The sequence below is a fragment of the Mauremys mutica genome, chromosome 2 (genome assembly GCF_020497125.1).
Source record: "Mauremys mutica isolate MM-2020 ecotype Southern chromosome 2, ASM2049712v1, whole genome shotgun sequence".
Classification (NCBI taxonomy): domain Eukaryota; kingdom Metazoa; phylum Chordata; order Testudines; family Geoemydidae; genus Mauremys; species Mauremys mutica.
Genome location: NC_059073.1, coordinates 282475614 through 282490947, shown reverse-complemented (window position 1 = coordinate 282490947; position 15334 = coordinate 282475614). Strand labels below are relative to the sequence as shown.

General features: G+C 40.7%; 1 protein-coding gene across 1 annotated transcript in view; it reads left to right on the top strand.

The window, feature by feature from the left end:
- Positions 1-9221, top strand: part of LOC123362850 (sodium channel protein type 5 subunit alpha-like) — a 121649-nt gene extending 112428 nt beyond the window's left edge. Inside the window, exons 24-27 of the mRNA XM_045003356.1 lie at positions 1410-1547; positions 2211-2311; positions 4600-4870; positions 7390-9221. Of these exons, the coding sequence (XP_044859291.1) occupies positions 1410-1547; positions 2211-2311; positions 4600-4870; positions 7390-8597 (1718 nt within the window). The 3' untranslated portion in view covers positions 8598-9221. The remainder of the gene's footprint in view (positions 1-1409; positions 1548-2210; positions 2312-4599; positions 4871-7389) is intronic.
- The last annotated feature ends 6113 nt before the right edge of the window (positions 9222-15334 follow it).

Below are 15334 nucleotides of genomic sequence, written 5' to 3'. Positions count from 1 at the left end.
TAGGCTCCTCATTAAATGGCCTGATTTTCAAGTATTGAGTACTCAACAGATCCCACTGACCTCTGTGATAACTGTTGATTGTTTGACACCTTAGAAAATCATGCTGAGAAAGTCTAATTCAACTCTCACTGTACTCAGTAATGACTCCATTGACCTCAGTGGGAGTTGATTCAGGCATATATTTAGTTATGATGAATAATATATTAAAGAAATGCATAAAAAGAGAAACATTATCTTGTGTCCTTGTGTGAATATTGAAGTGCGAAAAAACCTAAATTCAATCTTTTAATTTCTTAGTCTTCAATTAGTGGAATGGGAGATTTTGCCCTATTGGTTTCTGAGCATAAATTTAATCAATATCAATGCCAATTACAGGAATCTGTTCTGCACAGAACAATCTTAACAAAGCTTGCAAAGGAAATCAAAACAACAAATAGTTATACTAGACCTTGGGCCAAATTCTCTACCCATGTACTTCAGTGGAAGCATACCAACAGAGAATTTGGCATATTATTTTCAGAAGGTATTTTCAGCTTATCAGGAAGGATAATCAAATTCTAGGCAAAACATTATTCCTTGTTAAATTGTCATCCACATTGTCTGTGGTGTCCTTGGATTTAACTTTAATCACACTACATATTTAGTCTCCGTTTCCCTTTCTCCCCCACCACCACAGAAATGCAAGACCTATGGCTTGTCTATAGTGAGTTAGTGCACAGCAAGCCAGGGTGTGAAACTAGAGTGCAGCAGCTTACTGCGTAAAGTTCACCATGTGTTCACTGCTACAGCAGAGTGAAAGTCCCAGTGTGTGGTTCAGCTACAGCAAGCAGGTGCACTGTAGATTCCCACCCTGGCTTGCTGTGTACTAACTCACTGGGTAGATAATCCCTTATTCTTTTGCATTACAGACAGTTTTTTTCTACGTTGCTAGTGATAAAACAAGTTTGATATCCTGCAAGGATCTCTGTGTGGGAGCACCCCTGCACCTATACAGAACTCATTCCAGGACCAGGACCAGGGCCATACTATTCTCAGTCAATTTTCATCTTGCTTTTCATTTTTGCAGAAAGAATTGCAGCCACAAAAGGACGATAATATAAAAATGTACCTCTATTTTGTGGTTTTCATTTTTCTTTCTTTCTTTTGCATTTTTCTGCACAGAAATATGCAGGCCATATGAATTCTGTTCTCCTGCAAGGGCGCAGAATTCTGTCAGGAGTACTTATTGTTGACAACTAGAAGTTTTTAACTAGAAAACTTTTTTCATGATTTGTAGTGATATAGTAAATTTGATATCCTGCAATGAACTCTGCACAGGGGGATCGAAGCACCGATTTGGAACTCATTCTAGGAACAGAGGCATATTGTTTTCAGTCATTTTTCATCTTGGTTATCATTTTTGCAGAAAGACGAACAGCCAGAGAAGGAACATTGTAAATACATGTACCTCTATTTTGTGGTTTTCATCATCTTTGGATCTTTCTTCACACTGAATCTCTTTGTCGGTGTTATTATTGACAATTTTAACCAACAAAAGAAAAAGATAAGTACATTGGATATGTTCCCAGGCCCCTGATATATTCCTTATGTGTTATCTTCAAACTAGAGCATGCCAGCAGTACACTGAAGCTCTGAAATATCTATATACATTTATTACATGGAGCAGCATCATTACTGAATTTAATAGAGGCAGCATTACAAGTGAAGTGCTTCCCTTTCTCCATACCATTCTCCTATATCCTAGCCATGTAACTCTTGGCTCTTGGGCCTGCGCTGTTCATAAGAGTCTATGAAGCCAGCTACATGGTTCCATGAATGCTACTTCCCCTGCCCTGGAGCTGTGCACTGTGGGACAGGGTCTGAAAGCAGCTCTTGGATTGGGCAGTGGGCCTTAGATGGAGGAAGCAGCAAGATGAGTTGGAGGGGCAGGGAGAAAGATGCTCCTTCCCTCAGATGCCTGAGCTCTTAGCAACCTAATCATTTTCCTGCTTTTTGAGCCACTAGATTGTCACCACAGAACTGCTGCTCTGGGAGATCTTGTTAACTTGCTGCACTGTCTTGGGCCTAATAAGGTATTAGGAGAAGGGTTAGCATGAGATGAAAGGATAGAAAAAGAAAGAAATGTTGGATTCCAATAATTTAGATGCTTGCACGACAGTAATGTTTCTTTCTCATTAAAAATAACAGTAGCATTCTCTCCATATACTTAGGTGGACAAGACATCTTTATGACAGAAGAACAGAGAAAATATTATAATGCAATGAAAAAACTGGGATCCAAGAAACCCCAGAAACCTATCCCAAGGCCATTGGTGAGACCACCTGAGTTCTTCCAACTAAAATATCTCTAATCAGTGAAAATCCATAGTAAAAATCACTTAATCCACTGAAAAAAATGACTATATATAAAATATACCTGTTTATTTCCATTAGTGTACAGTGTTCATAGTCTTAACTCTGCACCAAGAAATTGTCATTGATTAGAAAGATTATGCAGACTAAATGTTTATGAAGGTCAATGCAGAAATATTGTTTTGTATATTTATCCTCAAATTGATTATCCTTCAGGATTTGTATACTCTGATATAAATATATAATCTACCTATTATGAAATTAAATAACATTGTAATATATAAAGATTCGAGCTGTCCACTAGTGAGTATATATATTTATTTTACATGGTTGCTAGGGATGATTGGGGAGCCCGGGGAAATAGTAGATTTAATTTCTTGATTTTAGTAAGGCTTTTGATACAGTCCCACATGACGTTCTAATAAGCAAACTTGGGAAATGTGATTAGCGTGACCATATGTCCTATTTTATAAGGACAGTCCCGATTTTTGGGTCTTTTTCTTATAAAGGCTCCTATTACCCCCTCAACCCTCTGTCCCAATTTTTCATATTTGCTGTGTGGTCACCCTAAATGTGGTCTAGATGGAATTACTATAAAGTGGGTGCAAAACTGGTTGAAAAACCATGCCCTAAGAGTGCTTATCAATCGTTCACTGTCAAATTGTATGGACGTATCTGGCGGGATTCCAGAAGGATCTGTCCTGTGTCTGGCACTATTCAACATTTTCATTAATGACTTGGATAATGGAGTGGAGAGCACTTATAAAATTTGCAGATGATAACAATCTGGGTAGGATTGCAAGTACTTTGCAAGTATGCAATCATAGGTTGGCTCCCCTTTAAGGCATAATACAGTACTGTACCAGTGGTCCCCAACACCATGGCAGGGGAGAGAAGCTGCAGCCCCGTGCCTGCCAGGGACAGAGAACTCCGGGGCTGCGGGCGCTGGTGCTCTCTGTCCCTGGCAGGCGAGGGGCCGCAGCTTCTCTCTGGCCTGCCAGAGACAGAGAGCACCAGCACTTGCAGCCCTGAAGAAGCTGGAGAGAAGCCACGGCCCCTCGCCTGCCGGGGACAGAGAGCACCAGCGCCCGCAGCCCCGAGTTCTCTGTCCCCGGCAGGCAGGGAGCCGCGGCTCCTCTTGAAGCCGGAGAGAAGCTGTGGCCCTGCGCCTGCCGGGGACAGAGAGCGCCGGCGCCCGCAGCCCCGGAGTTCTCTGTCCCCGGCAGGCGCAGGGCCGTGGCTCCTCTCCCCTGCTGGGCACTAAGCAGTAGGGGCACTAGGCGGTGCACATCAATGCACCACATTGGGGACCACTGACAAACTGACTGGGTTGAAACCCTGCTATACCGCAACCCCACATTTAGCGCGATGGAAGTTTTTGGACCCCAAGCATTGCGTTATAGCGAGGTTTCACTGTACCTTAATAAATTAGACAATTGTTCTGAAATCAACACAGTGAAATTCAGTAAGTAAAAGTGCAAAGTACTACACTTAGGAAAGAAAAATGAAATGCACAAATACAAAATGGGGAATAACTGGCTAGGCAGTAGAAGTGCAGAAAAGGGTCTGGGGATGACAATGGATCACAAATTGAATCTGAACCAATAGTGCGATGCTGTTTGTGAAAAAGGATAATATTTGGGTTATATTGTTTTGCTTTGCTTGGCACTCGTGAGGCCTCAGCTGAAGTGTTGTGTCCAGGTTTGGATGCCATACTTTAAGAAAGATGTGGACAAACTGGTGTCTGGAGGAGAGCAACAAAAATGATTAAAGGTTTCGATAACTGACCTATGGGGAAAGGTTAAAAAAACTGGGCATGTTTAGTCTTGAGAAAAGAAGAGTGAGGTGGGACCTGATAACAGTTTTCAAATATGTTAAGGGCTGTTATAAACAGGACTGTGATCAAATGTTCTCAATGTCCACAGTAGGCAGACAAGAAATAAACAACTTAATATGAAGCAAGGGAGATTTAGGTGCAATATTAGAAAAAACTTTCTAACTATCAGTCTAGTTAAGTTTTGGAATATGTTACCAAGGGAGGTTGTGGACTCCCCGTCACTGGAGATTTTTAATAACAGGTTAGACAAACACCTGTCAGGGATGGTCTAGGTATACTTGGTCCTGCCTCAATGCAGGGGGATGGACTAGATGACTTCTTGAGGTCCCTTCCGGCCCTACATTTCTATTATTCTATGCATGCCTACATTCTCATAATGAATACTAAATACTCTTTTTTTTAATCCTACAGAACAAATACCAAGGGTTTTTATTTGACATCGTAACAAACCAAGCCTTTGATATTATCATCATGATTCTCATCTGCCTTAACATGATCACTATGATGATAGAAACTGATGATCAAAGTTCAGAGAAGACTGACATTCTTTACAAAATCAACCTACTCTTTGTTGCCATCTTTACTGTAGAATGCATCATGAAATTATTGGCCCTAAGACAGTACTACTTCACCAATGGCTGGAACATTTTTGATTTAAGTGTTGTCATCGTGTCCATTGTTGGTAGGTAAAAATACACAGACATTTTCTTCACTATCCCAAATTTAGTTTTCACAAAAGAAAGTGAGTTGCAATTGACTAGTTGGCCACAAACTGTTGCCGAAATGGGACCCAGGATGTTAGAAACAAAGTGCTGGGGAAAGTAGTCAAAATAGATTGTTTTTTTTTAAAAGAGAAAGAAAAGAAAGGTCAGAAGAATAAATACCGACAAATATATTCAAAGTAGCACAGAACAGGAATTGATAAACTTTTCCTGTTGTTTTATCTTATCTTTTAAAAGGAACTACTTTTTATAGTGGAAGGATATATTGTATACAATCTCTGATAGTGTTCTTTCTCTTACTGTTTGAAAAGTTGTAAATGTAATGCACCAGGTTATAATAAGTATTATACTTTGTCTCATAACACTGATAAAAGAGTTCAGATGATAAAGTTAATAATTTTCTGTGTTAATTAGGGGTTATTTTATGGATGTGAAACATTTTAACTTTTACTAAAATTCAGATTATTGTTTTTCAGACTTCAGTGATTGTATAATCTTTTATTATATGATATCATGACCTGTAATAATTTTGGTTCATGAAGAAATATTTTGCCAATTTTTAAAGCATATACAATACATTCACATTGTAAAGGAGACTCAGCTGCAAAAATTGAAATTAAAATATAGCAACTTTAATTGATAAATCCTGAATAACCATATGGGAATATTCAAAATCCAAATATTTGTAGATGTCATACAATTTTCCAACAGTTCCTGTGAACAAGCACATTATCTTTGACAATTTCTCTTTTTAGAGCAATCTTTCTATATGGAAAAATCCTCATGTCATCATCAAACTCATTGATTTTTTTCTTCATGCCTATAGTATATTGTTATAAGTGTATCATTTTATTTGACAGTCTAATTTAGACTAAAATTATCTTGATTCTCCTCTCACACTGGTGGAAATCAGGAGTCATTCAACTGAAGTCAATGGATTCATACTAGAGCAGTGGTGGGCAGCCTGCGGCCTGCGGAGTGCACATGGCCCATCAGGGTAAGCCGCTGGCGAGCCGCCAGACCGTTTGTTTACACTTGCAGGGCCGCCTGCAGCTCCCAGTGGCTGTGGCTCACCGTTCCTGGCCAATGGGATCTGCGGGCAGCTGTGCAAGTGTAAACAAATGGTCTGGTGGCCTGCCAGTGGCTTACCCTGACGGGCTGCATGCACTCCGCGGGCCACAGGTTGCCCATCACTGAACTAGAGTAACAGAGAGGAGAATCAGGCCCAAATATGTTGAGTTTAGTTTGAAGGGAGTTTAATGCAGAAATTGAGTGAAGAGCTGGAATAAAATTTCTGTTCTGCTAATTTAACTATTTGTAAAGCAAATACAGGCAAAAGTGATAGCAGAAGGTATATGGAGAAGGAAAATATCTGCTCTCCACATAATTAGCCCCATTTAGTGTGGCAGTACGAGTATTGAGAGAAATGTATCCAAACCTCTTCCTGATTCCACTTTGGTGACAGTGGTGAAAAATGGGGAGCAAAGAAGTGATTAGAGATTAGAGATTTAAGAAAAAATCTCCCTTAAAAGAGAAGTATTTCTCTATAGTGCACCTTTCCACCAGGAATTCCAAGAAAATAGCAAAAATAAATAGACCTAAAGGGAGAGCAAGAGAAAGAAAACCCTTTTGCATTATGGGGGGGGGGGGAGGAAAGAGTATAGATATTTACATCAAGCCTTTTCCAGACATCAGCTGGTCAATTACCATTTTTTCTTTTGTCATATGAGTCTAGTTGAAGCTGCAATGGGACACTTTAGGAAGCCCTGAATGAATTTAGTCTTTCCTTGTGTAACACCACCTCTGGAATGGTCATCTGCAGTGACTGAAACTTGGGCCCCTGGATCTAAACGGATAGACTCTACTTTTAATGCAAATAAACCTTGTCCATTAGCTTAGAGTAACAGACTAATAAACCTCTATGTGTGGTCATGCCACTAGAAAAGGACCAAAAGCCTCATTGTTAGCATGGATTACACTGTTGTTTATCTCTTTTTCTCTGTCTGGTTTCTTTGGCCCTCATCACCACAGTATCTAAGCACTGAATGCCTATGACTCTGGTGTCATGTTTTGTTTTGTTTTATGAGCTTTGTTTTTTCAACATTTAGAGCCAAATGTTAAAATACACTTATATAACCTGCCCCTACAAAAAATATACATGTACCAGTGGTTTTGCAAAATGCTGCACATAAAACACCTACTTGTATGTTTTCCATGTACAATAGTTCATATACAGATTTTAGGGGTACAACATACATAGTACTCCAGTGTTTGAAAAATATTGTCCATCAGGGTCTGTTATTGTTTTAATCTCAACACTTTTACAGATAAGCCATTTAACTTTTTTAAAATGTGTACCTTTTCCTTTCAGAATCAAGATCCATCAGTGCTAGTACATTTTTACTGATACTATTATGTCTTTCAGTTAATAATTAGCAAAATTTAGGAATTCTAACTGATTATTCATTTCTGTTTTTAGGCACTATGCTCTCTGACATATTTGAAAATTTTTTCTCACCTACACTCTTCAGAGTCATTCGCTTGGCTCGAATTGGACGAATACTAAGACTTGTCCGAGCTGCCAAAGGAATTAGAACTCTCCTTTTTGCCTTAATGATGTCCCTTCCTGCTCTGTTCAACATTGGCCTCTTACTTTTTCTGGTCATGTTTATTTACGCCATTTTTGGCATGGCTAACTTTGCTTATGTTAAGTGGGAGAGTGGGATTGATGACATGTTCAACTTCCAAACCTTTGCTAACAGCATGCTCTGTCTCTTCCAAATCACAACATCTGCTGGCTGGGATGGTCTTCTCAGTCCTATTTTAAACACTGGACCTCCGTTTTGTGAGCCAAACATGGGAGAATGTGGTAAACCTGCTGTGGGTATTATTTTCTTTGTTAGTTACATCATTATATCATTTCTCATTGTTGTAAACATGTATATAGCTGTTATTTTAGAGAACTTCAATGTTGCCACTGAGGAAAGTACAGATCCTCTAGGTGAAGATGACTTTGATATGTTTTATGAAGTCTGGGAGAAATTTGATCCTGAGGCAACTCAGTTTATTAAGTATTCGGCACTTTCAGACTTTGCAGATGCTCTGGCAGAACCTTTACGTGTAGCCAAACCAAACAAAATTGAGCTCATGGCAATGGATCTTCCCTTGGTCAGTGGATATAGGATCCACTGTTTGGATATTTTGTTTGCTTTCACTAAACGGGTGCTAGGAGAATCTGGGAACATAGATACTCTAAAAGTACATATGGAGGAAAAGTTTATGGCTGCCAATCCATCCAAGCTTTCTTATGAACCAATCGCAACCACAATCAGACACAAACAAGAGGAAGTTTCTGCCATTATTATCCAGAGGGTTTACAGGAGTCATTTGATGCAACGTTCCATGAAGCAGGCCTCTTTTTTATACCGTCATAGAACCTGTGATGGTGATATCCTTGAAGATGCTCCAGAGAAAGAAGGCCTCATTGCATTCATGGTGAATGAAAATTATGGTAGAAATTTAGACAAGTCAGAAACTGTGTCCTCAACATCTTTCCCTCCATCCTATGACAGTGTCACTGGGACCGCGAATGAGCACCTTGAGGTGAAGATGGCAGACTCTCCGCAAAGTGTTGAACCTACCAATTGTCCACTATCTGCAGAGAGAGAAAAGGAATCAATTGTTTAAATTTTTGTTAAGAATGCTTTAAAATATTGTTCCCAGCATGTAATGATGTAAATATACAGCAATTGAAGCAGCCTTCTTATTAAACATTAGTTGCAAAAGAAACAGTGGTGGTTTTACCCTTAACTGCAGAAGTTGGTAAGGTATTTCGACCCTGCTACATTCAACTTTGCTTAATGTTTATATTTATATATGAACAGGAAGAATCTGTGTATGGTTACAGCTGTTATATCAGTGGCAGTACCAAGTTAAGGCAGAATCCTTAGTATGTGGTTACTGTGGCCCAGACGTAGTGTTGATAGAGCTGTATTCCACTTACTTCTGCTAATCAGACATTTACTTCTTTAGATTGGTTTGCTTTGTTGGGGAGCAAGTTCAAGGAAGTTAAGTTTAGTGGTGTCTAGAAATAAATATCAGTTTAAGTTTGGGTTTTTTGGAAGTAGGGAGGGGGTTGAAATGTAGCCTTAATTCATTCCTAATTAACATTTTGATTATAAACCCGGTAGATTTATGGCTCACAATCTGTTCAGTCCTGTGTTTCACATATCACAAGCATAATCATTGCATGACTCATTGATATGACATAGTGTACTGGAACTCCTCCAATATGATGAATTTAAACAGAATAGCCATGGTGTATATACTATTGTAGTCATGTTACTGCAGTATAATGAAATAATAAATGTAACATTTAACATTCCAGAAACAGTAATGAACTGAGTAAGAACTTTCTTTTGTTTTTAAACAAACCTGAATCTTTTCCCTTTGTAGTTATGGCATTGGCCTTGTTATGTTCACCATGTTTTCTTTCTTAAGGTCTTTACTACTCTTGTGGCATCATGCTCTCACAAAAATCCCACAAAGGCCTTTACTCCTGGACCTGGGTTCAGTCTTTTTTCCCATGCATGTAAATACTTGTTGGATATATATATATATATATGTGTGTGTGTGTTCAAACTCTCAGTATGAACCATTTCATTTTTCTGTGGCTGATTTTTCTTCCTTTGGGGAGACATATTTTCAGGTAGTCATAGCCACAACATTGCCAAGCCCCTTATTTCCCCTCCATTTGTTTAAATATCACTCATTTTTATATGCAGGTCAGTTTTCAAGATAAGGTTTTTTAAAAGTTGCAAGATTTATGCGATTATCAAGGGTGGCTGGTCCACGGGAGACACAGCTTTTCTTTCTTCACCACAGTTATTTCAGACTGAGAGGAAGCTTGGCCTTATGGCTGAAGCACTAGACTGGGACTCTGATCTGGGTTCAGTTTCTTGCTTGGCTACAGACTTCCCATGTGACCACATGCAAGTCACCTCTGATTGCAGTGTAGACATACCCTTACTCTCTCTTTCACTCAGTGCTGCACCTATGAAATGGGAATAATAGTTATTATTATTCCTTTCTCCTCCTCCCTCACTTTTGTCTGTCTCTCTATTTAGATTATGAACTAATCTGGGCAGGGTCTGTCTTACTATGCATATCTACAGTGCCTTGCACAATAGGGCTGCAATCTGAGCTGGAGCTTCTAGGTAGTATTTGAGTACAAGAAATAATAAACAATATTTATAATGCCCTTTAACTTTCTTTCTCTGTGTTGTATTTCCCCTGTGTCCCCTAATCCACAGGGTCTCTCACTATGGAGTTTTGGGCCCATACCATTATTTTCTTCCTATAATTTGAAGCTAGACACAGTGGGCGATATCCTTTGTTGATGTGAATCAGCATAGTGTCATTGACGTCCGTGACGCTGTACCATGGAAATCAATTGAGCTATGCTGATTTGCACCAGCTGAAGATCTGGAAAAATGACAGAATAAAATACTTCCTTTTTATGTAGTTTTTGTTATTACACGATTTAAAAAAATCCTATTTGCGACCCAGCAAAAATCAGGTGGTGACACAAAATGAATTGCACTTGCCCATTTGTTGGAAATCATTCTACTAGACTATTCGCCAGTAAACACAATGCATCTCCATCCATAGATAAGGCCTAATTCTATAGATTTAAAATCTTACTCATATTAGGGTAAAATCCATCTCTCCCTGCATAGAGACCAAGTAATTTTATCTTCATGCAGGGTACTAAAATGCAGGTAGGAAAAATGAATTCATCTTTCAATCAGAGACAGGCCATGGAGCTACAGTACAGTCCCTTTATGGACACTATTCCAATCTAAGAGCTGGAAAATCAGTCACTGCACCTTCACTACCCCTGTGCAGGTGTTTGGGGACTGGATCTACACAACAGGTCGGGTCCTATGTGCCTTGCGAAATGATTTAGCTTGAGGAGTGTGCTAAAGAAATCACTGAATGATCACAATTACAATTATAATGGCAGAGAGAAAGGAGGGTCAGGGCAAAACTGGGAGGCAAGATCAAACCAGTATCTTAGATGCCTAGATACAAATGCAAGAAGTATGAGTAATAGGCAGGAAGAACTGGAAGTGCTAATAAATAAATACAACTATGACATTGTTGGCATCACTGAAACTTGGTAGGATAATACACATGATTGGAATGTTGGTGTGGATGGGTACAGTTTGCTCAGGAAGGATAGACGGGAAAAAGGGAGGAGGTGTTGCCTTATATATTAAAAATGTACACACTTGGACTGAGGTGGAGATGGACATAGGAGACGGAAGTGTTGAGAGTCGCTGGGTTAGGCTAAAAGGGGTAAAAAACAAGGGTGATGTCGTGCTAGGAGTCTACTACACACCACTTAACCAGGTGGAAGAGGTGGATGAGGCTTTTTTTAAATAACTAACAAAATCATCCAAAGCCCAAGATTTAGTGGTGATGGGGGACTTCACTATCCAGATATATGCTGGGAAAATAACACCGCGAGGCACAGACTATCCAATAAGTTCTTGGACTGCATTGCAGACAACTTTTTATTTCAGAAGGTTGAAAAAGCTACTGGGGGGAAGCTGTTCTAGACTTGATTTTAACAAATAGGGAGCAACTCATTGAGAATTTGAAAGTAGAAGGAAGCTTGGGTGAAAGTGATCATGAAATCCTAGAGTTTGCAATTCTAAGGAAGGGTAGAAGGGAGTACAGCAAAATAGAGACAATGTATTTCAGGAAGGCAGATTTTGGTAAGCTCAGAGAGCTGATAGGTAAGGTCCCATGGGAATCAAAACTGAGGGGAAAAACAACTGAGAAGAGTTGGCAGTTTTTCAAAGGGACACTATTAAGGGCCCAAAAGCAAGCTATTCCGCTGGGTAGGAAAGATAGAAAATGTGGCAAAAGACCACCTTGGCTTAACCACGAGATCTTGCATGATCTAAAAAATAAAAAGGAGTCATATAAAAAATGGAAACTAGGTCAGATTACAAAGGATGAATATAGGCAAACAACACAGGAATGCAGGGGCAAGATTAGAAAGGCAAAGGCACAAAATGAGCTCAAACTAGCTATGGGAATAAAGGGAAACAAGAAGACTTTTTATCAATACGTTAGAAGCAAGAGGAAGACCAAGGACAGGGTAGGCTCACTGCTCAGTGAGGAGGGAGAAACAGTAACAGGAAACTTGGAAATGGCAGAGATGCTTAATGACTTCTTTGTTTCGGTCTTCACTAAGAAGTCTGAAGGAATGCCTAACATAGTGAATGCTTATGGGAAGGGGGTAGGTTTAGAAGATAAAATAAAAAAAGAACAAGTTAAAAATCACTTAGAAAAGTTAGATGCCTGCAAGTCACCAGGGCCTGATGAAATGCATCCTAGAATACTCAATGAGCTAATAGAGGAGGTATCTGAGCCTCTAGCTATTATCTTTGGAAAATCATGGGAGATGGGAGAGATTCCAGAAGACTGGAAAAGGGCAAATAGAGTGCCCATCTATAAAAAGGGAACTAAAAACAACCCAGGAAACTACAGACCAGTTAGTTTAACTTCTGTGCCAGGGAAGACAATGGAGCAAGTAATTAAGGAAATCATCTGCAAACACTTGGAAGGTTGTAAGGTGACAGGGAATAGCCAGCATGGATTTGTAAAGAACAAATCGTGTCAAACCAATCTGATAGCTTTCTTTGATATGATAACGAGTCTTGTGGATAAGGGAGAAGCGGTGGATGTGGTATACCCTAGACTTTAGTAAGGCATTTGATACGGTCTTGCATGATATTCTTATTGATAAACTAGGCAAATACAATTTAGATGGGGCTACTATAAGGTGGGTGCATAACTGGCTGGATAACCGTACTCAGTGAGTAGTTATTAATGGTTCCCAATCCTGCTGGAAAGATATAACAAGTGGGGTTCCGCAGGGGTCTGTTTTGGGACCGGCTCTGTTCAATATCTTCATCAACGACTTAGATGTTGGCATAGAAAGTACGCTTATTAAGTTTGCAGACGATACCAAACTGGGAGGGATTGCAACTGCTTTGGAGGACAGAGTCATAATTCAAAATGATCTGGACAAATTGGAGAAATGGTCTGAGGTAAATCGGATGAAGTTTAATAAAGACAAATGCAAAGTGTCCACTTAGGACGGAACAATCAGTTTCATGCATACAGAATGGGAAGAGACTCTAGGAAGGAGTATGGCAGAAAGGGATCTAGGGGTTATAGTGGACCACAAGCTAAATATGAGTCAACAGTGTGATACTGTTGCAAAAAAAGCAAACGTGATTCTGGGATGCATTAACAGGTGTGTTGTAAGCAAGACACAAGAAGTCATTCTTCCGCTCTACTCTGCGCTGGTTAGGCCTCAACTGGAGTATTGTGTCCAGTTCTGGGCACCGCATTTCAAGAAAGATGTGGAGAAATTGGAGAGGGTCCAAAGAAGAGCAACAAGAATGATTAAAAGTCTTGAGAACATGACCTACGAAGGAAGGCTGAAAGAATTGGGTTTATTTAGTTTGGAAAAGAGAAGACTGAGAGGGGACATGATAGCAGTTTTCAGGTATCTAAAAGGGTGTCATCAGGAGATGGGAGAAAACTTGTTCACCTTAGCCTCTAATGATAGAACAAGAAGCAATGGGCTTAAACTGCAGCAAGGGAGATTTAGGTTGGACATTAGGAAAAAGTTCCTAACTATCAGGGTAGTTAAACACTGGAATAAATTGCCTAGGGAGGTTGTGGAATCTCCATCTCTGGAGATATTTAAGAGTAGGTTAGATAAATGTCTATCAGGGATGGTCTAGACAGTATTTGGTCCTGCCATGAGGGCAGGGGACTGGACTCGATGACCTCTCGAGGTCCCTTCCAGTCCTAGAGTCTATGAATCTATAATCAAAGATCAATTGCCAAATTAATTGCCAAAATTAGGCTATCCCATCATACCATCCCTTCCATAAACTTATCAAGCTTAGTCTTAAAGCCAGATATGTCTTTTGCCCCCACTACTCCCCTTTGAAGGCTGTTCCAGAACTTCACTCCTCTAATGGTTAGAAACCTTCATCTAATTTCAAATCTAAACTTCCTAGTGTCTAGTTTATACCCATTTGTTCTTGTGTCCACATTGGTACTAAGCTTAAATAATTCCTCTCCCTCCCTAATATTAATCCCTCTGATATATTTATTAAGAGCAATCATATCCCCCCTCAACCTTCTTTTGGTTAGGCTAAACAAGCCAAGCTCTTGGAGTCTCCTTTCATAAGACAGGTTTTCCATTCCTCGGATCATCCTAGTAGCCCATCTCTGAACCTGTTCCAGTTTGAATTCATCATTCTCAAAGCTTTTAAATCAGGGGTCTCAAACATGCGGCCCGCGGGCCGCATGCGGCCCTCGGAGCTCTTCCCTGCGGCCCGCGGAGCTCCCCCAGTTACTTCCTGTCGCCACCAAACTCCCCTCACCCCCGCCCCCCTCCCCGAGTTATTTTCTGTGCCTAAGCTCCCCGCGCGCTGCTCCCCAATGTTTGGGGCCGGGTCTCTCCCCTGGTCCCACCTGCCGCCCCCACGCGCCTCCCCCCAGTGTCTCCCGGCCCCCACTTGCTGCCCCCTCACCGCCCGGGAGCTCACGCTGACTCCACTCCTCTGCTATGCCGGCTTCCGGCATCACCTGCTGCCGCAGGGTCCTAGCGCCCCCCTGCACTAGGCCAGGGCACGCTGCCCTTCCCCTGCCCTTCTGCCCTAGTCCTGAGACTCTCCAATGCCCCGAGCCTCTCCAATGCCTCAAACCCCTCACCCTCAGCCCCACAGCCCTCACCCCTGCACCCCTCCTATCCCCAAACTCCGTCCCAAAGCCTGCACCCCCACCCCCTGCCGCAGCCTGGAGCCTGCACCGAGCACAGAGCCTGCACTCCAGACCCCCTCCCCTACCCAAACTCCCTCCCAGAGCCTTAGGCAGTAAATCTAAGTGCGTGTTTTGTCCTTTGAGTGAGGTGCATTACTGAGTGTATATATTTATTAAAACTGCTTGGAAATGACTTCGTCAAAAAAAAGAACACTCATGGAAGAAAAGAGAGTTTTCCAAGACAAATGGGAGAATTTATATTTTTTCACAGAGGTAAAAGATAAAATTCAATGCCTTATTTGTCAGCAAACGATTGCTGTTCCCAAGGAGTATAACGTGCGTCGGCACTATGACACGATGCACCGTGAAAAATATGATGCATTCACCGGAAAAATCCGAGAGGAAAAAGTTCAGCAACTTAAAGCAGCATTTGCCAAGCAAAGAAATTTATTTTCAGGGATTAACAAGTCTAGCAAAGATTCAGTAAGAGCAAGTTTTGTGATAAGCAAAATGATAGCTAAATCATCGCGACCTTTTACAGAAGGTTTATTCATAAAAGAATG